This window comes from Girardinichthys multiradiatus, chromosome 12 (genome assembly GCF_021462225.1).
Source record: "Girardinichthys multiradiatus isolate DD_20200921_A chromosome 12, DD_fGirMul_XY1, whole genome shotgun sequence".
NCBI lineage: Eukaryota > Metazoa > Chordata > Actinopteri > Cyprinodontiformes > Goodeidae > Girardinichthys > Girardinichthys multiradiatus.
In genome coordinates this window covers 31,671,014-31,696,413 of record NC_061805.1, presented here as the reverse complement: position 1 = coordinate 31,696,413, position 25,400 = coordinate 31,671,014, and the positions used below count along the sequence as shown (strand labels likewise).

General features: G+C 39.6%; 3 protein-coding genes across 5 annotated transcripts; 2 read left to right on the top strand and 1 right to left on the bottom strand.

Annotated features, from left to right (window-relative positions):
* The first annotated feature begins 369 nt into the window (after positions 1-369).
* Positions 370-10,964, top strand: si:ch211-102c2.8. The gene is made up of 20 exons (XM_047380735.1): positions 370-429; positions 887-956; positions 1,037-1,143; positions 1,236-1,296; positions 2,787-3,314; positions 4,162-4,254; positions 4,411-4,518; positions 4,590-4,668; positions 4,770-4,908; positions 5,000-5,092; positions 5,186-5,277; positions 5,370-5,436; positions 5,530-5,649; positions 7,153-7,266; positions 7,884-8,114; positions 8,994-9,077; positions 9,169-9,292; positions 9,417-9,502; positions 9,685-9,742; positions 9,833-10,964. Exons 2-19 carry the CDS (start codon positions 896-898, stop codon positions 9,700-9,702), a joined length of 2,205 nt encoding a protein of 734 aa, XP_047236691.1. The 5' UTR covers positions 370-429; positions 887-895; the 3' UTR covers positions 9,703-9,742; positions 9,833-10,964.
* A 703-nt stretch (positions 10,965-11,667) lies between these two features.
* Positions 11,668-15,636, bottom strand: ccdc117 (coiled-coil domain containing 117). Of its 2 annotated transcripts, none has more exons than XM_047381716.1 (6): positions 15,351-15,636; positions 14,912-15,101; positions 14,727-14,771; positions 13,963-14,184; positions 13,127-13,267; positions 11,668-12,528 (listed from the first exon to the last, which is right to left on the bottom strand). In XM_047381716.1, exons 2-6 carry the CDS (start codon positions 15,004-15,006, stop codon positions 12,291-12,293), a joined length of 741 nt encoding a protein of 246 aa, XP_047237672.1. In that variant the 5' UTR covers positions 15,007-15,101; positions 15,351-15,636; the 3' UTR covers positions 11,668-12,290. The 2 variants fall into 2 exon arrangements, with proteins under 2 accessions (XP_047237672.1, XP_047237671.1); XM_047381715.1 differs by having other exon boundaries at positions 14,912-15,106; positions 15,351-15,635.
* A 325-nt stretch (positions 15,637-15,961) lies between these two features.
* On the top strand, positions 15,962-22,945 carry tcn2 (transcobalamin II). 2 transcript variants are annotated; one of them, XM_047380500.1, is made up of 10 exons: positions 15,962-16,111; positions 16,319-16,382; positions 19,365-19,554; positions 19,653-19,822; positions 20,086-20,238; positions 21,590-21,762; positions 21,865-22,039; positions 22,122-22,308; positions 22,389-22,507; positions 22,606-22,945. In XM_047380500.1, the coding sequence occupies exons 2-10, from the start codon at positions 16,325-16,327 to the stop codon at positions 22,665-22,667; spliced, it is 1,287 nt and encodes a 428-aa protein (XP_047236456.1). In that variant the 5' UTR covers positions 15,962-16,111; positions 16,319-16,324; the 3' UTR covers positions 22,668-22,945. The 2 variants fall into 2 exon arrangements, with proteins under 2 accessions (XP_047236456.1, XP_047236457.1); XM_047380501.1 differs by having other exon boundaries at positions 16,030-16,111; positions 16,324-16,382.
* Positions 22,946-25,400: the final 2,455 nt, after the last annotated feature.

Genomic DNA, 25,400 nt, shown 5'->3' with positions numbered 1-25,400 from the left:
CTATTTTGTTAACACTTTGATAGGCTGATTGATTCCTGTTTCTGGGTACAGCCCACTAACAAAGTTTGCTTTGCTCTGCGTTATACCTCAGGCAAACCTGTCCAATCACATTGGATATTTTTTGAGGTGTACAGCAGAAACAGAGCCTCCTAAAGTTATAACAAATCATAATCACAGAATAAAATGGGTGGCTAGGATTATTAGTTCTTTTATCTGTGGATTCTGATCAGAAAGTGCTGCTAGCAAAACTAAAGGTCGTTGTTCAGGAGCTAATGTCTTTTTTTTCAGTTCTGACTGCACATGTGCGAGCAGGGGCTGTTTAAGTGTTTCCATGACAGCCAGTTTTCCCAAGATTTCCCTCAGTAGCAGCAGCAGTTCTTCAGAGGAGTCGGGTTCTGCAGCAACATTACTCACTTGATCTTCTGAAAGGTAAATAGGTCTTTCTTTCTTTCTTTCTGAGCAACTCGTGACATTTTCTCAAGCAAGTCAGTTTTTCAGTCTAATTGTTAATTTTCCATCCAACTAGATGTGATACCATATTAAAGGTGCTGTTCTGTAGATTAAAAACATAAGACCTTTGTTTTACTCCCTTGCAAGCCCAAAGTCACCAAATCAATGCAAAAATTTTTATTATTGCATTTAAATAAAACATTGCAACCCTTAACTTTAAAGATAATTAAGGAGAAAGGGAAACCTGAGACAGTAGTCTGTTGTCTCCTTGGTGAGTAGACTTCCCAACAAGCTGAGGAGGTTTCCGTGTCAACTAAGCAACAACCTTCCCCACTCTCACATTAATCATCGCAGATAAGGCCAGTCACCTTAACCACTGGTTCATACTGGGGACAGAAATATATGGTATAACCAAACAGCTGCATATGTTTTGCAGAATTAAGGCATGGCTGACCATGATGATGAAGGAAGAGATGCAGGGGACACCTGCAAACGTCTTTGTTCTGGTCCGAAGTTTTAAAGCACACTCTATGTCTCACTCTGTTGTAAATTTGCACCTCATGATTACCCCATGTCCCTCTCTTAGATACAAATCAAAGAGACAACATGCTCACACTTGACTGTCTGATTCCCAGACCGGACCACTGTGACCTTCTCCTAGATGCTATTGATCAACAGCTTGATCAGCTGCAGGTCTGTGAATGTTATTTCTGCCTGTCAGTCATTTCTTGCCTCTTAATATATTAATTAAAAATAGTTTTAGCAAGCATACCTACGTTTTACAGGTCAAGTCTCCAAAACCAAAGCATCATGTGGTTTGCAAGACACAAAATGCCAAAAACGCAGGTAATGTATGCCAGACTTTTCCAACAAATATGCTAAAGGTTTCTTTTCCCACAAGTTACAAGTGTTTGTGTTTTTAAAGATAAAGGACTTGGAGCAAACAAATAAAACCTTCAGGTCTTACCATAACTTGTTGCACACTACAGTGATAAAGAGAATCACTGGTAATATTTTTATTAGTCCCATAAAAAAGGGAAAGTTAATGTTTGAATCAAACTTGTGTCCTTTTGTCCCACTGCAAGGCGAAATACATGCAGAAATAATTTACTGTGTCAAAATACATACCTCAGCAAAACTATGAGGGTGTACACAATGTCAATATTTATTTAGTTATTCATTTATTTATTCAAAACTAACTTTGCTGAAATTGCAAGTCTTTTGGTACATGTCTCTCTCTTTCATTTCAAAATAGCTGCAGCTCACTCAGATGGGATGGTGAACCTCTGTGAGCATCAGTTTTCAAGTCTTGCAACAAACTTTAGATTATATTTATGTCTGAAATTCTACCCCAGTTTGTCTTTTGTAGCCCCTAACAAGTGAACCTTTTAGGATTGTAGAGAGAGTCATGTCTTATCCATCCATCCATCCATCCATCTTCTCATCAGTGATGGGCAGCCTCCCTGGTAAAAAAAAGTATTCCCACATCATGAGCCCCAACCACCATGTTTCACTGTACAGATGGTGTCTTTAAGGTGATCGGCAATTTAATTTTCCTCCACACCATTTTGCATGTAGGGCAAAAAGTAAACTTTTGGCTTGCTGTAACCAGGACACCTTCCTGCTGTGCCCCTTACATGGGCTTGTGGCAAACTGCAAATGGGACTTCTTATAGCATTTATCAACAGTGACTTTCTTTTTGCCATTCTTCCAAACAGACAAGATTTGTGAAGTGCACAACTCTTTTTTTGTCGAAGATAACAGATTCTCTGAACTTACCTGAACTAAATTACTAACTAAATTGCCTGAACAGTGGATTTTTGCAGCTCTCCAAAGTTACCATTGGTCTCTTAGCTGCTTGTTTGATTATTGCTCTCCTTGCTGTTGGTTAAGTGAATTTCCAGGTTATTTTAGGTTTGCCGTTGTGCCATACTTTTTTGATGTTAAGATGATGGATTGAGCAAAGTTCTGTGAAATTTTCAAAGCTTGAGATGTTTTATAACCTATCTCTGCTTTAAACTTCTCCACAACTTTATCTCTGATCTGTCTGCTGGGTTCCTTGGTCTTCATGATGCTGTTTGCTTCCTAACGTTCTCTAACAAACCTCTGAGGTCTTCACAGAACAGCTGTATGAACTAGTGAGTGATTCCTGTAGGCAGTTAGTTTCACTGGATCTTAGTTGAATCAGAGTAAACGGGGTTGAATATAAAGGCAAAACATACTTTGAAAAGAAATCATACAATTTTTCATCCACTCCGCCGCTTTGAGTTTGTCACATAAAATCTAAATGAATTACATAAACGTTTGAAGTTGTAATGTTCTCTTCTCTTCCCCAGCAAATACACAGATCTTCTGTGATGTTTCTGTTACTCACAAGGAAATCAAACGTGGTCTGGATATGATCCTCAGGGGCAAAGAGGAAACCGAACCTTACAGGGATCAGGTCATCTGGAGACTCGAGAGGCTTCTTGGAGAGGCTTGTAAAGAAGGGAAGATTGCTGGAGAGGCAAGGCCTCTTTCAGACAGTATCTGCACTGAAGACTTTGTAAAATGCTTCACAGAGGAGATGGTTGACTTGTCTCCATTTAAAAATATGGATCAATTAAATATTGAGGACATGTCTGAGAGGACAGAAATCTCAGACCGTGACACTAATCAAAATTGGCAAAGTTCTGAGAGAAGAGGGTCAGAAACAAGTGACACAGTGATGTCTCACCGGTTTCAGTCAAACAAATCTGATCCAAGAAAGGAAGATAGAACATTCCTTTTTGACAGCTGTGGAGAAAATGTATCACAAGATCATGAGAATGCAGGAGCTGGAGTGAGAAACAAGACACCACAGAGGCCTGGAGACCGCGGCAGTGGTAGGCGGGGACAAGATGTCTTCATGCATTTTCTGAATTCTCTCAGATGGTGCAAATTAGGAGAAAAGTTCAGCTGCACAGATGTGTGTCCATCTGTGTCTCTTGAAATGTTTTTGTTTTTGTTAAAGACCCAATCATTTCTTGGCTAAAATGTCACAGAATTGACAGAGGCTGTACTCTCTTTTTACCATGTCTCTATAGTCTCAGCACAAGGACAGATATTTGACTCTGCCAAGACAAGTAACATTTCTGCCAAATAAAAGAAAGACATAAAAATAAAACTTTAGCATTTTTTGTCAGCAGATTTGTATTTAAGACTCTCCTGACTCAATCAATAAAGATATTTGTGCTGCTGCAAAATACGTTCATAACCTTTAATAAATGACATTAAAGACATAAATATATTAACCTACATTTCCATTTATCTTTGATCGTTGGAGGAGAAATGAGTAAAAGATAAATAAATAAAAAATTCATTCTCCTCCATTTGGGTGTTTTCAGTTATGCTTATGTCAGTCTGTTTCAGTCAGTTCTTTTCTCTTAAATCAGCCTTTATATTCTGTTTTCTGATATAGGCTCCACTGTCATCTAAACATTTAAATCAGAAAGACTGAACTTCTCTCGATGTCTTCATCAGTGCTTGTTCTAAAGCTTCACAGACATTTATTTTAGCATTTACATTTGGAGTCTCAAAAAATGCTATTTAATGATAGCATTTGGGGTGTGACATCGTTGAAGATAAAACGAATGTTATAGTATTCATTAACTTGTAAGGAGGACATGGATGAAAAACGTCACTTGGTGATGCTGTTAGCTGAGCTTTGCATGTGTTTTGTTTCTGTTCAAGGAGTTGCAGCATGGAGTTTTGACAGCATGTCCCCTGACAGAGATCTTGTAACAGACGGCAATGAACAACTCAGGCAGCAGGTCAGGTGGACAGGTAGGTGCTGCAGGAACCATAGAGGAATTAAGAAGGACAGGGAATCCTGAATGCAAACATGCAAATAAAGATCACAAAACAAATACAAAATATGTTTGAAAATGATTATAATGAATGTAATAAACATTTCCATGTCCTTTTTCACTCCCTCACAAGGACGTTGCTCCTTCGTTACGGATGCGGATGATCTGAACAACAGCCGTATGGACCACAGTGACAATGACACAGCAGCAGAAGAAGACAGTGAAGCTCAATTGACAGCAGGTAAATGCAAAAAATGACCACATTGGTTTTCATGAAACATTAAACAAATTGATTGTTTTGTAATCACAAAGTGAGGAGATTCTTTGATGGACGCACACAGAAGAAATGTTTTTCTGTCTTCTCTAACAATAACAGGCAAATAAACAACAGGTACAGACAGGATTTTTAAAACTTTTACGCATTTTAATTCACCTTGTGATTTTCAGCGTTTTAAAAGTTTTAAAACGTGCCATGTGTTTTTAATTTCTCAGGCTGTTGTTTTCTTTGAGTGATAATAAACACAGCAATAAAGATATTAACCACTGCATCAGGACGTCCAGCCCTGGGAAGACATCAGAGACGTGGCTGTCAGATTGCACCATGAAAGAGGAAGTCTTTGACCTCCAACATGTAAGAACAGACCTCACTCTTTACAATATTTGTAAGAAATCATCCTGTACCTGCAGGATCATGTTGCTTTGTCCGTTTGTTCTTGGTTTAGAAATGTGAGAAAGAGGAAAAGAAACTCAGATTAAGGTGGATTCAGCTAAAAGATGTTGAACTCTGTCTCTCTGAACTTCGACAGAAAAAAAAGGTGACATAGTAGCTTCATTACATTACAGGATGTCAGATTAAAAGTCTAATTAGAGGTCTCACTGAAATGCCCAGTTATTTGTTTATGACCCAGCAAGCTATTCAGAGGTTAGAACAGCTGTCTGCAGACACGGCACAGATGCTGAAGGAGAAGAGAACTTTGGAGTTTGCCCTGAGACGCAGCAGGTCAGACAAATAGTCTTTTAGGTACAAACTTAAATCTTCACCGGTTGTGTTTTGGTTTGTCAAACATGGGAAACAATGCTATGTGTGTGTAGGTTCCAGCTACAGCAGCTGCAGAGGCAGAGAGAGTCATGTCTGGAAAATAGGTTCTGCTGGAACAGGGTACTGCAAAACTACTTCAGCACTAAATCCTTCTGTTCTTACTTTTTTGTGTCTAATTTGACTTGTTTTGTTCTCGCACTGCTTTTCAAAAAGAGCTGTGTTAAAATGTCAGTGCTGGAGCGCGACGAGATGGATGGACAGCTGGACTGGGCCAAAACAGAACTCTTTGCTGAGCGGTGTCGTTCAAGAGAAAAAATCGAGTCCTTGCAAGAGGTAGAGCTTCAGTACCTCTGCGACATACAAATTAATCAAATCACAAACATAAAATGTCTAATGAGTTAATTATTATCTAACTCAGTTTATGCTGCCATAAGGCAGAACAAACTAACCTTATAGAGTGCAATGCAAAAGCATCTATACACCTTTTAACTTTTTCACATTTTCTCACTTGGCAAAAACTCCTGTGTGTTTTATTGGGATTTCAGGTGACTGACCAACAGGAAGTATTGCATCATCATTAAGTGGAAAAAGAAAACACAAAATCTTATACAAGTAACAATTTGAAAAGTATGGCATCCCTATACACGGACACCCTTAAGTTTTATTTATTTCTATTTCACCTTTATTTATACAGGTAGACCTCATTGAGACACAAGATCTTATTTTCAAGAGCGACCTGTTTTGTTAAAAATACAATCCAGTGCAACCAGCAGCCTAAAGACGTCACGTAAATAGTAAGAAGGGACCATTCGTGTTCAATTTTATCTTTGTGTAAAAACAGCTGCTCTAGAGAACAATGGTGAACAAACAGAATCATGAAAACCAACTAACACAGCAAACAGGTAAGGGAGAAGGTTGTGTAGAAGTTTAAGGCAGGATTGGGTTGTAAAACAAAGTGTAACAAAAGTTTTGAACATGTCACAAAACACTGTTCAATTGTTCTTAAAATAGAAAGACTCTGACATGGCTGCAAACCTACCAAGACATGACCACCTAAACTACCTAAACTGACAGGACCCATGGTAACTCTGAAGGAGCTGTAGAGATCCACATATCTGTTGTTGTTAGACAGGACAGACATTAGTTGTCAGTTCAACAAATTTGGCCTTTATGGAAGAGCAGCCTGTGATGGACTGGCAACCTGTCCAGGGTATACCCCGCCGCTTGCCCGTAGGCCACTGGAATTTAGCTAGAATTTAACTTTAAACACAGTGTGGCTAAAGAACAAGACAAAATGTTTGTCGCCCTGAAATTAACATCCACACTGTGAAATATGGTGGCAGCATCATGCTGCTGTGATGCTTTTCTTCAGCAAGGACAGGGAAGCGGGTCAGAGTGGTTTGCAAGATGCAACCCTGGAAGGAAACCTGTTAGAGCTTACAAAAGAAGTGAGACATGGGTAAAAGTTCACCTTCCAGCAGGACAACTGCTCTTAACGTACAGCCAGAGCTTAAATAGAATGGTTCAGATTAAAGCATATTTGTGTGTTTGAGTTATCCAGTTGGAGTCCAGACCTGAATCTGAGTGAATGTAGTGTCCTTGAACATCAGTTTTCAAGTCTTCCAACAGATTCTCAATCTGACTGAGCTTGGGGTATTTATTCAAAGGAGAAAAGGGCAAGTCTGTGTTGTAAGGAGACAAAGGTTCAAGATGTGTGAATACTTTTGCAATTCACTGCAGTGTCTGTCCAGATTATGTTTGTTTTTATGCAAAGGTCCTTTATATTCTCTGTATTTCAACATATTTGGAAATCATTAATGACTGTTCTTGGAGCAGCAGCTGGAGGAGGTTCATGAGGCGCTTCACATGGCCACAGAGGCAGTGAGCTCACTTCTAAACAGATGTGCATGTCTGCAAAAACAGATGGAGAAAAGGCATCATTCTGAGGAGGTGACACTTTCATCATTTTCTATCAAAGTCAAATCCTGTGCAAAATGTAAATAAAACAATAATGCAATCATCCATTAATGCCATCAAACTTTGGATTTAGTTAAATATTTTATTAAGAAACTAATTACTTACAATTTGGTTTTGCATTAATATCCAGTTTTTATTTGATGCCAGCAAGCTATTATAAATATGTGTTCCTGGTCATTCATTTGGACTCAACAGGACACAGTTTCCCTCATCACCTCAGTCCATCTAAAATGGGCTTTTGTCTTAAAAGCAGCTGAAGTGTTTTCTGAACCTTGGTTATATATTTAGCTAGGGTTTTCCTTGCAGTAACACGCCGATACCTGACTGAAGTGTTTCTGAGCTTATGCAGCAATCACTACAGAATCAGGTCTCTTTATAATGCTACTTCATTTCAGGAGCTCAAAAATACCATAAGGACAAGCTCTTGGATTGGATTGTTTGCCCTGTTCAGTTTTAAGCAGTATTATGATACAATTTAATACAAACATTTCATTAATTTACAGTGTTTTATATTCCTTATTTTACATTGTAAACTATTTTGAATGAAAGGTCAACTGTGTTCCTTACATTGTTGTGTTTCTGTCTGTTAGTCCCTTGATGTTCAAGTGAGCAAGCCACAGCATGAACTGGAAGAATGTCGGATCGGGGTGGGAACACAGGACAAAATGTTGGCACAGAAAGAGCTGCAGCTGGCGGGTTTACAGGAGAAATGTGAGACTCTACAAACAGAAAGGGACAACCTGAAGAGGAAGCTGCAGCACCTTAAAAGCCAGCACTGCAGAGAGCTGGAAGAAGCACAGGAGAAAGCTCATGCAGTGATGGTAATGGCTGAAGTGATCCACAGGTTTCAAATATATTTTAAAATATATTGGGTTGGTCTCTACCAGCTTTGCAAATGAGCTAGAGATTGACTGGGTGGAGAGCTTCTGTGAACATTCACATTCAAAGCTTACAAGACTTTTCAGCTAGATATGGGTGTGGACTTTGAATGGGCCTTTCTAACACATGAGCATGCTTTGATCAAAACCACGCCTTTGTAGCGCCTTTAGCTGCTAGGAGCGGTATGTAATTTGGCTTTGCATATCGAAAGACTGATTTTTTAAATTTATTTTTCTTTGCAAAATAGTTCAAGCTCAGCCAGACTTTACGGAAAATGTCTGGGACCACAAATGTTCTTGCTGTATCGTTTGGTGTCATCATCTTGCTGGAAGAAGAACCATCGTCTCTCTCTTAGGTGTTTTGCTGTTTGGCTCCTTCATATTGCCATCAACTCGTACCAGCTTCCATGTTTCTACCAATGAAAAGCATCTCTACAACATGATGCTGCCAACAGTGTGGATGGTGTGTTCCTGATGATGTGCAGTTCACCTTCTTCCATGAAGATGTGTCTCCAAAATGACTTGTTGCAAATGTATTATCTATCTATTATGATGGTTTTCTCTCTCATATTAATAAGTAAAAGTGGCTGAATACAAATATACGTCACACTTTTCAGATTTTGACCCCATGTTAACCATTTTAGCCAAGTTTTTATTCCACTTTACAATGCACTATTTGTGTTCATACATCCCCCCAAAAAATCCACAAAATATATTGAGATTTGTGCTTTGGAACAAGACAAAATGTGGAAAAATTATAAGAAGGACAAATATTTATGTGAGGCACCGTATATACATATTGCTGTGTTCATATTTTTTCAGCAGCAACAGCTGAGCATCCAAAGGCAACAGATTGAGGACGAGAAGGATCAAGCTTTGAATTCTATAAGGACATGTCTTATTCAGGTGTAAACGTTAAATACTTTAAAGCAAATTTTTTGAAAATACAGTTTTTTTATACAGTTGCTAAAATGCTTTTCTTGGAACATGTACTCAGGAGCACACAGAGGAGTTGTGCAGTCTGAAATGTGTTCATTGGACTGAGGGAGGAACAGCAACATCTCTCTGCAGGCAGCGGAAGGCCAGAGACTTGGAGCTGAGGCGGCTTCAGATGAGCATGGGTCAGTAGAAGCAGCAGAATGCAGCTCGCCTCGCAGACAGTTTACAGAACAACTGACAGCTGAACTGGAGAGGTGTCTCAAAATCTTTATCCTCACATCATGTCTCCTACATGTTTTACTTCAGCATTGGAAGGTCACGCAAGTGAAAACAGTTTCTGTCATCAAACGTTTGCCATCCCGCAGGTGCAAGACAAAGCTGATAAGGTGCAGGTAACTCCTCTAACTGTCTGTAAATGATAAATTACAGTGTTATAAAACCATTGCCTTACACTAAAGCAGCACAGTAGATATAACATTAACTATACATTTAAATCTATTCATTCTTCTTGGTGCAGTGTTAATTTTTTACTTACTGTGGCAGCTGTTAAAGGGTAAGCATAATTGTTTTCCAGGAGTGCATCCACGATTAAAGAAGCTAGTCCTAACAGAAACATAATGCAGGGTGCAAAGGTAAATGCTGTGTTAGCGTTCAGCTCTTTTATACCCATTTCTTCAATAAACACACTAACACTATTCCTGTTTTCTGCTTTCATCAATCAGGAATCTCAAGAAGCAGTTTGCTCTCACTTGCATCATGCAGTGGTGTGTGCTGCTGCACACATCCCCTCTGACGTCTCTGTGTTTAAGCTTCTTTAGTACCTGCAGAGCACAGTGAAGCAGCTCCAGGCAGGACATCAGACCTTCCCAGACACACTCATCTTTGACATATTAGGATCCTCTCAGACAACAGCGGATAGGAACTTTTGAAGATCTTTGACTTTTTAGTATAATCACAGGCTGTGCAGTGGCATGCAAAAGTATTAACACCCCTTGGACTTTCCCACCTTTGTTAGTTTAAAGACACATACTCCTTTGGGGTCTACTGTGGCTTAAAGGGTAAAGTAGTCTTCTTGCAATGCAAAAGTTGTTGGTTCGACCTACATGTTGATATGCCCCTGGGCAAGGCACTTCACCCCAAGGTGATGAGACTATCTTACAATAACAGAATGTATTCAGTCAGAGGCTTCTTCAGATGTGCTGTAAGACAGACCGCTACAGGAGATCCTTCCTCCCTACAGCCATTAGCATCTACAGCTGCTGTTTGAAGAAACCGGCATAATGAGCTACAACAACATTTAATTTCCCTTTGGGATTCATAAAGTATTTTTGAATTGAATTTGAATTGAAGTTACCTGCGGATGTGTATGGGTTCATGAGTGCGAATGGGTTGAATGTGGCTCCTATAACCAGGTCTAGTCTAAAGTGCTTTTAGTTGTCAGTCTGGATTCGTATTCAGGTACCACAACACTTTTATGATCTTTAGTGTATATTAAAACCATCTTGTGGCAGTGATTATGATCCACTAACTGTTACATCTGCATGTGATAGAGGAATGCCAGAGCAGGTCACAGTGACACAAGGCAGCATGCGGGCACTGAGGTCACATTCACGTGTGCTTAGGAAGTGAGATATTTTATGGCCTGTCAGTAGAGTGAACTGTGAATGAGTGGTGAACTGTAATGAAAATCATATGACTTTTGTTAAATAACCTAACAAAACTGTCATGTATTTGAGTAATGATTTATTACATATGCAGGTTGCTTTAATGGCCTTCAGTTTGTCTGCATGGTTTGTTTGGTGTCTCTTATCTTCTTTTTGAAAATACTCCATAGATTAAAACATTGCAAAACCATTTTCATTATAGCAAGTATTGATACTTTTGGCGGTATGGGCAGGTGTTGAGTCCTGCTGGAAAACATAACCAGCATCTCCATGAAACTTGTCATGAAGTGAATTAAAAAAGTCCTGGTAAAAGGTATGGAGCGGCCGAACACAAAGAATGCGACAGTTGTAGCCCATGTCTCCTGAATACATCTGTGTGGTGGCGCCTCAAGCAATGGTTCCAGTCACTGTTCACACTTCTTCTCTAAAGATGTGATTATCTGTTTCTTGTACACCTTTTCCTTCCACTCAACTTTAAGTGATGCTTGGATACACTTTGAACAGCCAGCTTTGTCAACAATGACCTTTTGTGGCTTACCCTCCATATGGAGGGGTCAGTGACAGTCTAAGTGTAATATTCTAGTTTTCTAAACAAAAGTGGGTTTGGATATTCATTAGCTGCAAGCCAAATGCATCAAAATTAACAGAAGTAACCCCTTAAAATATGAGTAGAAGATTCTATATTACAAGTTTCACCTTTTGAATTGAAAAACTTAAATTACCTTGATATTTTAATCTGAAACCTACCTGTACAGATAATAAGATCTGATCAAAGTAATTCATTGTCATAAAAGGTAGGGTGCTTACATCTACCAAAAAACAATCCTCACATCTTTAACCCAAAGATGTATTTCTAGAGTTCAATCCACATTTTAAAAAAGCTCTAGAGACACTTTGTTGGTCATGAACCGTGTTTTTACTAACAAAAATGTAGCAACACTTCATAGCAATGTACATATGCAAAATTTAAGCAAATAGTAAAAATGCCTTTGCAGAATCCATTACAAAGTAATCAAAGGTAACATGTTGCAAATATCTGAACCAGAGATGGATTACTCATATCACAAAACAATTGAGTTTTTTTAAAAGGTCAAAGTTCACATATCATAACTGCAACAGAGGAGGATTACTCCTCCATTACAATATAATAATAAAACAGGAAGTCAAGGTTTTAGAGTTCTGTAGTTTGCAGGGAAAATCTAGGTGCTGCACAGCTACGTTCAACAAAAACATAAGTCCTATTTCCAATTGTGTGCTGCTGGTCAGAGGTATCTACAAAACACCTCCAATTCAAGAGTGAACGTTAGTAAGGCAACTGGCCTTGAAGATTTACATCAACAACACTGTAAAGTTAAGGTTAATCCTCACATATCTGTAAACAGAAGACAAACTGAATGTGTGGCAAATTAAATGATGCATAAGCTGCTCAAACAAGCTCAGGATCAACAAGAGATCACAACACAACTGGCCATCTTTTTCTGAGACGCTTGTCCAGTTTTTCACTTTGGGTTAGAGGTTAAATTTCCATGTCCTCCTCCCCTGAGTTCTGGAGCACAGGGAAAGTGTACATAGGAGCGCATGTCTCTGCAGGTGGACTAGAGGAGCTGAGAGGAGGGGTGGGAGATGAACACGGAGTTGGGATTTGCCGGCATGCTGTCTGTTGTTTACGCTGTTTCTGTAACGAGTCTTTCAGCCTCTGGCAGAAAGGATCTTCTGGAGGACGCCACAAGACCAGCTCCATGCCTGACGGACTCCTGGGGTCAAGAGGATGAAGAGAGTGAGGAAGAAAGTAGCAGGAGATGGAAATCAAAAGTAACTTTTAGACAGATTATTGTCAAACGTGAGTTTATTCAACTTGATACTGCATTCATGAAGATCTCAGAAGATAATATATATTATATATAGTAATACACCTACTTTATAGCCAAGCCTGGGTAATGTGACACTTTCCAATGATGAAGGAGCGGGTCGGCTAGCATAACAAGATGTTTTGATTTTAGGAGCAAGATTCTTTTGCTGTTGTGTAGGGAAGTGACTTAAAGAGTGATGGTAGTTTTTATTTTAGAAGACTTTTACAGCGCCCACCATAATTATCAGCAATTTGTTGCTTTGCTTCTTTTTATGCTAATCAGAATCAAGAGGAGCTTTTAATTAGTAATCCATGACTCCCAGTGTCCCTGGGGTATAAATACGACACAACAATCTTTCCTCTAAGCCACTCTTCAAATACAGAAATGTAAGAGAACATGTTATTCAAGTCAAACAGTAGGGGTGCCAGTAATTGTGGAAGGCGCTGTACGCATTCCTGCTTCAAGAGTTACAGGATTATGTAATCTAACAAGTAGCACATACACAGACTGGGCCACAGTTTGTGGGAGAATGTCACTGATGCCGCGCTGCAGACCCTCCTTCAAGCTGTCAGACATAACCAGCACCGGCCGGCGCGGAGCCGGCTCTACATCAAGATCCTCATCGTCATCTTCAAGGGTTATTCTGCGACACATCAACATCACAAAAAATAAAGTCACACAGAGTAGCTATGTACTGAACCCAGCAGAAAATAAATACCAGAACTGATTAACGAAACAAAGCCCCTCTGTTTAAAATAAATGGTATAAATTGCAGTACTCAAAAGGGAATATGTTGTCACCAGTGTTTAAGTAAAACTGAACTGAAGATCTGACCATGTTCTATCCATGCATGCACAAGGATTAGTGGTATTAGAACATCCTTAGTTTCCCTGTTGTATTAACTGAATGTAACGAACCTATCAAACAAAGAACAGTATAAAATCTAAGAAAATATAATGATCAAAATAATATTTTAATGACTGCTTTAGCATTCTGGAGACAAGATATAGAAAATACAGATAAAACATTGGATTTTCACAAAAATAAGGGAACAAAAGGAAAAAGCTTAGGGATTGATCTGAAAACATCACAGATAAACATGAACATATTTGAACTTAATACTCAAATAACAGTTTAGCAGATGTGAAATTTCTGTGTTCATCACTAAAATGTAAAATTTCTAAGCACAGGGTCTCTAAAAAGTTTGAAATGGAACCAGATGCTACATTTTTTTCCTCCGACCAACTTGTTTAACCTTCAAATGACAAGATCAAGTACAGCTAGATGTAGACTTAACCAGTCTAAAATCTCACAAGCAGGCAGAAAGTTGCTCCATACCTGTCTTCAATTTCCTGCAGTTTTCTGTGAGCTGCTTCTATCTCCATGCAGCTCTCCATTTCAGGTCGGGACAGGACAGAGGAGGGCTGTGGCAAAGTGAGGGTCTGAGTTGCTGAGCATGGCTGTGGTGGAGCAAGGACAACTTGCTTTGCAGACAGAGCACGACACTTCATGTCCACTTCCGTCTCAGGCATTAGCCTCCGCTTTTTGGGATTGCAACCCCTGATAAAGCATGAATATGTTATGACACTCCTGTGTGGAAGCTGCAGGTATTGTGCAATGTTTTACACACCATGCCTTGCAAATTTATTCACACCCATTGAACCTTTAAACATTTTGTCATATTAAAAACACAAAAGTTTTGTTTTTCAACTGACGTTTAAGTGATAGAGAACACACTGTATCTCATAATTGTAAAGTAGAATGGCGATTCTTGAAAATCAATGTTCACAGACTTTCTCCATACAATTTGATTGAGCACTACAGATATAGACTGAAAGACCTGCAGCAAAAGGTGGTTAGACTAAAATCATCTCACGGAAACTGAATACAAATGCACACCACTTTTTTTTTTTTGCATTCTATTTGTTAAAAAAAGATGTTGATAATCAAGAACTCCTTTTTATTTTTCTACTTTACAATTATGTAAAGTAGAAAATGTATGCTGGTCTGTTACATAAAATTCAAATAAAATAAATTGATGGCTGTAACATGACAACATGTGGAAAAGTTAAACTATTAATCACTGCACATTGCTCACTTACTCATCATTTAGTCTCCTGTGCTTTCGATGGCGCCTCGTTTCCCAGCTGGTGTGGAGCAGAGAAAAATACGTCAAAGACGAAATACATCAAGCTAAGGTTAAAATCCATTTTTAGATTTTTCGTAGGCATTTTTTGGCAAACTGTCAGCGGTAAAGTTAAGTCAAAACACTAGAATTATTACTTACGTGTCTGAGTTTATTTCTCTCTGAAGGCTGTCGGGGGTACTCGGAGGTCCGAGGTCAAATTCAGGTAGGCTGGTGGGGCCTGAAAATGAATACATGGCTGGCAGACACCCCAGCTCACTGGTCGGAGGAAGAGGGTGTGCATGAAGAACCACTGGAAGAGCTGATGTGAGGCAGGTAGTTCGAAGATGTGCTGATCTTAAAAAAATCCGAACCGATACTAATTAGATACGCTTAAAAATGTAATTTTCTCCAACATACAGAACGTTTAGCACGTTGGCTGTCATCAACAAGCTTCTACGCAATTTTTCTTTTGCCTTTTATCTGCTTAGAGTTTAGTTTTCACGCTCTTTACTAGGAATGCACACGAGTGCATTCCTTATTGAAATGACTTATATGTGTGTACCAGTTAATTAAAACACAAACAAATTAAAGCACTGACCTGTGAACCTGCCCTGCCCCCTCGCCGTTTGTGGCTGCTCTCGATGTTTAGCTAGCTTGTCTCCGGCTCCGCAGAGTTCAGGGTTTCTCTTCTTAATACTCCCATTAACACACCATAACAGCTTCAACAGGTGCAAGCTTTAATCCCCAGATAAAACTATTAAACCTCAGCTGAGCAGAAATGGCGCACAAACTAGTTGTCTTCTCCTGTGTTGCGTGTGTAAAGGTCTCAAAGTAGGTAGGACGTGATGTCGGGATGGCAAAAACACTTACGCTGGAAGAGTCGTCAAGGTTCTAGAAATTGCGTCCGCTACGTTCAGACGCACAGGTGAATCATGGGAAATGTAGTTACTCCAGCCAAACACGAGCCACACAGATTCTCTTTTGCAAAAACAAGCATTTACATAAATATGTTACCATTACAGCTTTAGTTGTTTTGTTTAGCTATTGTTTCTTTTTTTTAAATCTCAGCTTTCAATTCAAGTCTTTTAACTTTGAAAAGTGATGCAGATACGACCCGCCCAACTCTAACTTTGATTGGGTCGGCGTGACAAGCGCCTTTGATTCTGACCAATCACAGTCATCTAACTTCCTGTTTATGTTGTTTAAAGACACCGTGGTGAATCCTTGAACTTTTTTTTTCAAGTTGTGTCATCGCAAACGACGGGTCATATGACACCGAAGCGTGTACAGCTCTTGTAAGCATTTGTCCCTCCGTTTTTCCTCACTCAGCTCTAATTCTTCACACAGGACACTCGAGAGGTAATGAGCTTAAGTTCACAGCTATATTATTAAACAGCAAATCCGTTGCGACTTTACTGCTTCAAATGAGCTTACTATTTTAAATGACTATTGTGTTTGCGTCTATATTATGCTAATATTCCCAGGTTATACGACATTCATAGTGTAAAATGCTTTGATGTCATATGAAAGTTGCTGTTATTATTTGATATATATGTATGTTTGTAGGACAGAATGCTGCCTTTCGTAATTATTGCAGTACTCTTGGCTTTTGCCTCCAGCAAGCCACTCGGTAAGTAGTTTTTATTTAAATAAATAAAAAATACAAACGTTTTAGAAACTTTCTTTATGTTTATGATTATTGTGTTTAGATTTTCACTGAAGGCATGAAAACTGTGAATGAACACATGTGGAATTATGTGGCAAACAACAATTTGCAAAAATATGTTATTTTCGATTCCTTAAAGTAGCCACTCTTTCCTTTGCTTCTGGGAAGATCTTTCAAGACTGTTTGGAAAACCGTTTTAGTTGACCACAACATGAAGCTTATCAACAGAATGCTAAGTATGCAAAGCAGTCATTACAGCAAACGGTGCTATTTTGAAAAAATATAAAAATGTCTGGAGTTATTTCACACTTTTTGTTTACTATATAATTCCATGTGTGTTCGTTCACAGTTTTGATGCCTTAGGTGCGAATTTGCAACATAAATAGTCATGAAAATTAAGAGACCCATTAGGTGAGAAAGTGTATCTAAAACTTTTGACTGGTAGTGTATGTGTGTGTGTGTGTGTGTGTGTGTGTATGGAAAACAATAACCACTCTCTGCTTGAATTGTGATGTAACCCAGTCTGGAATTTCTCAGATTTTGCAATCTTCAAGATTTTGACTTGCTTTGCAACAAACGTTTGTCCAGTTGACAGAAACCCTCTAAGCTAAAAGTGACCTTTTAACACTTTAGGCTTAAATGCTAAGGATAAAATCTAAAGGTAAAAGCAAGTTTTCCTGAAATCATTTATCTAATGTAATATGAATACAATTAGAGTAATTTCTGAGTTCATATTTGAATGAGACAGATGTTAGGATGGAGTTAGTACTGAAAAAAGTAGGATGTTATTGTTAGTTATTTATCTTATGTATTTTATTTAACTGAACAATCGTTGTTAATGTTTCATGGTAAACTTTAAGAGTATGATGTCTTTGCTAAGGACCATCCACTAATCATCATCGATTTATTGGAGAACAGCTTGCAGGGGTAACAGGTGTAAGAGGGTAACACAGACATTTCTCCTCCCAGCAACACTCTCCAGTAATTCTGGGAGATTTCAAGATGTCCCCAGGCCAGAATAGACTTTTAGCCCCTCCAGTAAGTTCCTGCTCTGCCTTGGGGTCTCCCCCCAGAGGGATGTGCTTCGAAAAGCTTCCAAAGGGAGGCACTCAAGAGGCATCCTGATCAGATACTCTTCTGCTCTCGGTGGGGTCAGACGCTTTTCCAATCTCTCCTTGATCCTCCCCCATTTTTTGCCCTGCTTCAGCTTTTTGTCTATGTTTTTCTTAGAGCCTCTGTTCGCATATCCTCCTAATTTGTTCATTATGGATTTGGTCAGCTGGTCTCTCAGCGCAATCGATCAAATTTTCCCAATGGGAAGACAGGGTAAAGGGGAACGGGACAAGACAACAATGTCAGTCGAGGACGTGGAAGATTTGTACATAATTGGATTTCTGATAACAGGATTTCTGCTTTTTGGAGTTGGCGATTACCTGGCTTATTGAAAGATTTGTAAAACATCGGCAGCTGTTCAAAGCACTCCAAAGCTGCTTGGATGTTTGAAGGGATCTTTAGAGCTCTCAGCACTCAGACTGATATGTTCAGAGAGCAGAATTGCAAGCTGGACGCGATCCTTGAACAGAATCGCAGGCTGGCTGGGTTTCCTGGACTCAAAGGTGATATGATTTAATCTTGGAGAAAGTTGTAAGCTCAAGATCTACGGAAGTACCAGAAATTTGGCTATTTGGATTTGAAATTGAGAAAGCCAGTAAGAGTTTGAAGGCAGGCGGAAAATCACAGCCGGCCTGAACCAAAACATTTATTGTTTGTCTAATTCAGGCCCCCCGATATGGCCTTCACAGGCTTCTTATCAACACATTTCTCCTGGATGTTCAGTAAATACGACGCTCTGCCCCAGCAACCCCCCTCATCTGTGAACTGAACTGTATGGCCGTTTGATAAAACTTCCATCTCTTCTTCAAGGACAATGGCACCTTCGTCAGTGTTGACAGTCTAATTCTTTGCACACATGATCATACTTAAATATTGGCACCCTCACGAGTCCACCATGCCCCTGCAAAATCTTTGCTTATGTGTGTTGCTTTCCCATGCTAATTATTTTTACCTAAATGTGAATTTCATTTCTTCATTTCTTCTCCTTTTCATAGATTTTTAGAAAATAATACTAGTCTCTTAACAATTTGAACAAAAGCTGTTTTTACACCAGTGACTCAGCTTAGTCAGAACTCAGTGATTGCTTAGTTAAATTTCAATGGATGCAAATGACTGTTATTAATTTTTAGATTTCTCAGAAGGATTGTAGTATAATTTGATTTGTTTTTCTGTATCTGTTTATTTTCTTTGTGATTGTATTGTAATTGTATGTACAGCGCTTTGAGTGTCTCGTTACTGAAAAATAAACTTACCTTACCTTACCTTACCTTACCAAAACATCTCAACTTGCATCTTATTTTAACCCCGATGGAGCTCCTCACCCTAAGGCTGAGTCTGTCCACCCTATGTAAGAAGCTCATTTCAGCAGATGGTATCTCGAAACTCATCCAATTGCTCATGATCCATATCTCATGACCGTATGTGAGGGTCACAATGTAGACCAACTGGTACATTGAGAGCATTGCTTTCTTGCTCAGCTCTTTCTTCACATTTACAGATCAACGCAGCACTTGCATTACTTCAGATGAAGCCCCAAATTGTCTGTCCATCTTCAGCTCTATCCTACCATCACTCTTAAACAAGACACTCAAATACTTAAACTTCTCAGCTTTAGACATAGACTGACCAGAAGGGGCTCATCTGTGACAGCTTAGTGGTTGTGCCTCTGATACTGGGGCTTGGCTGGCTCAACCGGCAAAGATAACAGAGGCCACCGGCAGGAAGAGCTGCTGATGTAGCTTTTTTGGGTTTCGCAATGCATCAAAAGGTCTTGTTGATGTCAGCAACAATAAAGTTGTAAGATTTTGTTTTTGCAAATGATCTTTGTTCCAGATACTGAAGGATCCAACAACAAGCTGCTCCTGTCACTAAACAAGAATCTTCTTCGCTCTCTGGAAAATCAGGATGGACTTCCTAATCCCAGTGTCCACCTGGCTCTTCGACTGTCAAATCACCACAACCAAGCCAAGGAGACAGATTATCTCAACAGACTGAAAAATAACCTGCACGATGACATTCAAACGTACTTGAAAATAGTTATAGATTATGTAGCAGTTCATTGATAATCTATGTGAAAATATGGGCTGATCACCGTATTAAACTTTTTCTGCTGTCTTTCAGTTCACTCACAAACAGCCAGGCTGTGACTGGCCTCATCGCTCTGTACAGTCTGGCCCTGAAGTCCTCCTGCTATGACCTCAACACCATCACCTTCTTGGTGAACGACAAGAATGAGACACTGCTGACACACCTAAAGAGACAGATGGAGCAGGAGAAAGATCACATCGCCTGTAAGATTTCCCATTCACAGGTTCAGTTTTTTATAAAACTTTTGCAGAAACCTGTGTTTTACTATCCTGTGACATGAGGTCAGAGTTCACTGGTCTTTTCTCTCAGAAAGGACGCTATTTCTAAAAAAAACTCTGAAAAACAAAAATGAAACACTTAAACGTCATATCTAACATAACATTATCCAGAAATATGGCTACTAATAACTGATTCAAGCTTAACTGGATATCAGAACGACAAAATTATCTCTTTTCTGTTCCTGCAGTCAGCCACCGCCCTTTGACCAACTATTACCAGTACAGCCTGGGTGTGCTCGCTCTCTGTGTGAGCGGCATAAGGGTCAACCACCATGTCAGCCACAAGCTCATCAAAGCAGCAGAAAATGAGAACTTCAACCATGGAGAAACGGAGAGTGTTGGTGAGTTAAAGCGACTTCAGAGCTGTATAAATCTTTGCAATCAACGATGTTAAATTTCCTGGTTTTTGAGTTGTAAAATAAAATAGCCTTGATCAATTATTTCAAAACGCCTTTGATATAAATATGGCATTCATGATGTATTGTTTAAGTAATAAACAGTTTTATTAGAAAAAAATAAAAAAGCTGCAAAATCCTGGTAGCCAAAGTTTGCACATCCTAAGACAAATTCTTTGTTGAAGCTCCTTTTGATTCAGTTTCAGCATTCATTCTCCTTAAGTTCACACCAGATTGACCTGATATAAAGTTCAGCTGTCCTAGATAGAGTTTTTTGACCATTGCTCATTTCCATCTTTTAGTAAAGCAATAGTTTTCAGAAAGGTTGCAGGATCAAAATGTCCTCATTGTACAAAGATATCAGTCAGGAGAGTGGTACAAAAAAGTTCACAGCATGATACATCTGCTATGGCAAAGAAATGATTATGATCAATAATTAAATGAATTAAACCTAAACCTGGACATTTCCCTTAAACTGATAAAAAGATGAGAATGAAACTGATCTGGAGGCTGAAAGGGACCGACAGCAACACTGCAATCTCATGGATTCTCCGTTTGTCATGACTTAGGACTAGAGTTGCAAGATAGATTTATTTTCTTTCAAAGGAAACATCTAGGCATGGCTAAAACCACCTACATCCTCATGTAAAATGTGTTTTGGTCTAAAGGAACCAAACTTTAACTTTTGGGGCATATTTGAAAAAAAAACAACACAGACAGAACACCATTACTACTAAATGAGATAATGGTGGCAGCATCGTGCTCTGGGGATAGTTTCCTTCAAATGTACCTGAGGTTTTCAGCAAGGTGGATTCACAAGAACCAATCAACTTTAAACAAAAATAAGTGTCTGCTAGAATGCCAAAGATTGATTTTTTTTTTTTCACCATGCCAGCAAGAATAATTTACTGGAATGACCTAGACAAGGTCTAGAACAAATTCTGATAGAAAATCTGTGGTATTACCCAAAGAGGACTGTGGTCCTCGCAACCTGATAGATTTGGAGAACTTTTGCGAGGCAGAGTGGCCAAATATGACCAAGTCAAGATGTGGCATGCTCATTTGCTCCTTTTAAAAATAATTGTTTGTTTTTCAGTTTAAATATATAGGATAATTGAAACAATATGTACTGAAAACATTTGGATTTATTTCACATCAGAAACATCTGCCATTGTAACAGTGGTGTGTACTCTTTGAGGAGCCAATATTTTTGGCAACATGCAGACCAGTGTGTGTTTCAGCTCTAGTTTTTAAAAGGCTCTGTTTTACTTGTAATTCAGCATTTTTTCCCTTCTAGATACCTATGCTATGGCTGGAATGGCCCTCCAGTGTGTGAAGGACTCTGGGTCATATGCGCACAATGCAGCAGAGCTGGACACATCTCTCAACAAGATCAAGCAGAAGCTTCTGGCCTCTCGTAGATCTGACGGTCATATTGGCAATGAGTTCAGCACAGGTCTGGCAGTTCAGGTAAGAAGTTATTTGTTATCAGTTCCCATATTTTGTCCCTTCCTCTACATATCTTAAAGAGCATTTGATTTTTGCTTGATTTACTTATTTGATGCATTCAAGGCCTTATTGGCAATGGGCAGTGAGATTGGAGAGTGTGCTGCATCAATGGAGGCCATGAGAACAGCTGCCAGAAGTAACACTTACCACAACCCCATGGCCATTTCTCAGACTCTGCCAGGTCTACAGGGAAAATCCTACCTGTCGGTAAAAACTCAGGACTGCCGCAACGAGGATGGTGTGTGCAGCATTGTTTCCACCTTGTTTGATCATTGTGTTCGGTGTTGCCTTTTATTCCTTATGTTATTGCCCGTTTGCAGACACATTGGTGGACACATCGGAGCCCGTAGTTCCTGTTGTGGTTTTACCAAGTGAAACCAAAGTGAATATGAAGGTAGAAGTGGTGACGGCCAGCGGAGCAGCAGCTCTATACTCTGTGGACGTGCCAAAGGGGAGATCCCTGCTGGAAGCCCTCAAGCTGCTTGAGAGAAGGAATGTTGGCTTCACGTAAGTTCATTTAATGAGCCGCAGTAAGTCGACTTCTGTCAAACCTGCTGAAGTGAGTAAAATCCGATCCTGTGTGGCAGATTTCAGAAGGAATCCAGTCTTTGGGGACCATTCTTAAGCGCAGTAAACGGAGAGCAGGCCAGGCAAAGCGACCGCAGATACTGGCACCTTTCTTCTGATGGCACGGCTCTCACTGAGGGTGAGGACAAAAGCACTTGTTGCAATGACAGTATATGATATTAATTACTGTGGTATTTTTTTCTTTAGTTCAATAAACAACATACCTCATTTCCTCAGGTGTTGGCGATTTCAAGATCAACGCTGCCCAAAAGATCACCATCAAAAACACAAGTTACTGATAATGCAGCTCTAACTACCATGACTTACAAATTCTTTACCTTCAAATGTTTTCTATCACTATTCTAATCTGTGATTATAGCTAAATTGTCTGCTGCTATAATGTATGTGTGCACGCATAAATGGCTTGCAAAAAAATGTAATTTGGCACTACTTTAATGGTTTTTGCTCAGCGTTTTAATTTCAGTACCTAAATTGTAAAATGAATATTTACAATTTTGTGAAACGTTTCATGAAATTGTGCTCTTTAAACAAAATAAAGTTGTTGTGACCTATTAAAGAATATCTGCTTAATTTGTGTTACAGGAATATTGGGATCAAGTGATTCGATCTGGTATACAGTGCCTTGCAAAAGTATTCATACCCTTTAAACCTTTTTTACATTTGTCACGTTGCCTTCCCAAGCCTAAATGTATTTTATTGGGATTTTATGTGTTAGAGCAACACAGAAATGCACAACTGTGATGAGGAAGAAGAATTTCTTACAAATAAAAAGTGTGTGCATTTGTAATCATACCTCCTAAGTCACTACTTTGTAGAACCACGATTTACTGGGTTTGCCATTTCGGGTGAGTCTCAATCAGCTTTGTACATTTAGAAACTAAGGTTTTCCCCCATTCCTCTTAAAAAAACTCCTCAAGCTTTGTCAGATGGGATAGGGATCGTCTAGACAACAATTTCCATGTCTTACCACAAATTCCTTAAATGTATTTAGGATTTTGCTTTAACTGGGCCATTTTAACACACAACTATGCATTCATCTAATCCATTCCTTTGTACCTCATGATGTATGTTTAGGGTTGTGGTCCTGCTGGACAGCAAACCTGTGCCCCAGTTTCAAGTCTTTTGCAGATGCTAACAGGTTTTCTTCTTTCTGCTGTAGTAAAGCATCCAAACAGCATGATGCTGCCCCTATCATGCAATCTGGTAGGGACAGGGTGTGCAGGTTAATATCATTTAGCATATAGGCTATATAGTGTTGGTATTATGTGACTAGTGCAGCTTTTTCCACATGCTTGCCTTCTACATGGTTTGTGGCAAACTGCAAATTGCACTTGAAACTCTTCCATTAGGTTTCTCTGAGATGTTCAAAGTTTGGAACATATCTTTATAACCTAACCCTGCTTTCTCCACAACTGTCTGCTGAGTTTTTAGTTTTCATGATGCTGTTTGTTCGCTAAACCTCAAAGAACACCAGTATTGATACTGAGATTGAATGACACAGTTGGACTCCTAACTAATGAAGCGACTTCCGAAGGCAATTGGTGGCAATGAAGTTTATTTAGAGGTGTCAAAATAGCGGTGGCTAAATACAAATGGTTGCAGCATTTGAAGATTTTTATTTTGTGGAAAACAATAATTGACGTTTATGTTAGTTGTGTGACAAAATGTACAGGGGTTGGACAATGAAACTGAAACACCTGGTTTTAGACCACAATAATTTATTAGTATGGTGTAGGGCCTCCTTTTGCGGCCAATACAGCATCAATTCGTCTTGGGAATGACATATACAAGTCCTGCACAGTGGTCAGAGGGATTTTAAGCCATTCTTCTTGCAGGATAGTGGCCAGGTCACTACGTGATACTGGTGGAGGAAAACATTTCCTGACTCGCTCCTCCAAAACACCCCAAAGTGGCTCAATAATATTTAGATCTGGTGACTGTGCAGGCCATGGGAGATGTTCAACTTCACTTTCATGTTCATCAAACCAATCTTTCACCAGTCTTGTTGTGTGTATTGGTGCATTGTCATCCTGATACACGGCACCGCCTTCAGGATACAATGTTTGAACCATTGGATGCACATGGTCCTCAAGAATGGTTCGGTAGTCCTTGGCAGTGACGCCCATCTAGCACAAGTATTGGGCCAAGGGAATGCCATGACATGGCAGCCCAAACCATCACTGATCCACCCCCATGCTTCACTCTGGACATGCAACAGTCTGGGTGGTACGCTTCTTTGGGGCTTCTCCACACCGTAACTCTCCCGGATGTGGGGAAAACAGTAAAGGTGGACTCATCAGAGAACAATACATGTTTCACATTGTCCACAGCCCAAGATTTGCACTCCTTGCACCATTGAAACCGACGTTTGGCATTGGCATGAGTGACCAAAGGTTTGGCTATAGCAGCACGGCCGTGTATATTGACCCTGTGGAGCTCCTGACGGACAGTTCTGGTGGAAACAGGAGAGTTGAGGTGCACATTTAATTCTGCCGTGATTTGGGCAGCCGTGGTTTTATGTTTTTTGGATACAATCCGGGTTAGCACCCGAACATCCCTTTCAGACAGCTTCCTCTTGCGTCCACAGTTAATCCTGTTGGATGTGGTTCGTCCTTCTTGGTGATATGCTGACATTAGCCTGGATACCGTGGCTCTTGATACATCACAAAGACTTGCTGTCTTGGTCACAGATGCGCCAGCAAGACGTGCACCAACAATTTGTCCTGTTTTGAACTCTGGTATGTCATCCATAATGTTGTGTGCATTTCAATATTTTGAGCAAAACTGTGCTCTTACCCTGCTAATTGAACCTTCACACTCTGTTCTTACTGGTGCAATGTGCAATCAATGAAGACTGGCTACCAGGCTGGTCCAATTTAGCCATGAAACCTCCCACACTAAAATTACAGGTGTTTCAGTTTCATTGTCCAACCCCTGTATGTAAGGTCAGCCATGCTTTATTTCATTCTCTGCGCACAGTATAATAAATCTATATAACAGGCTCCGTGTTT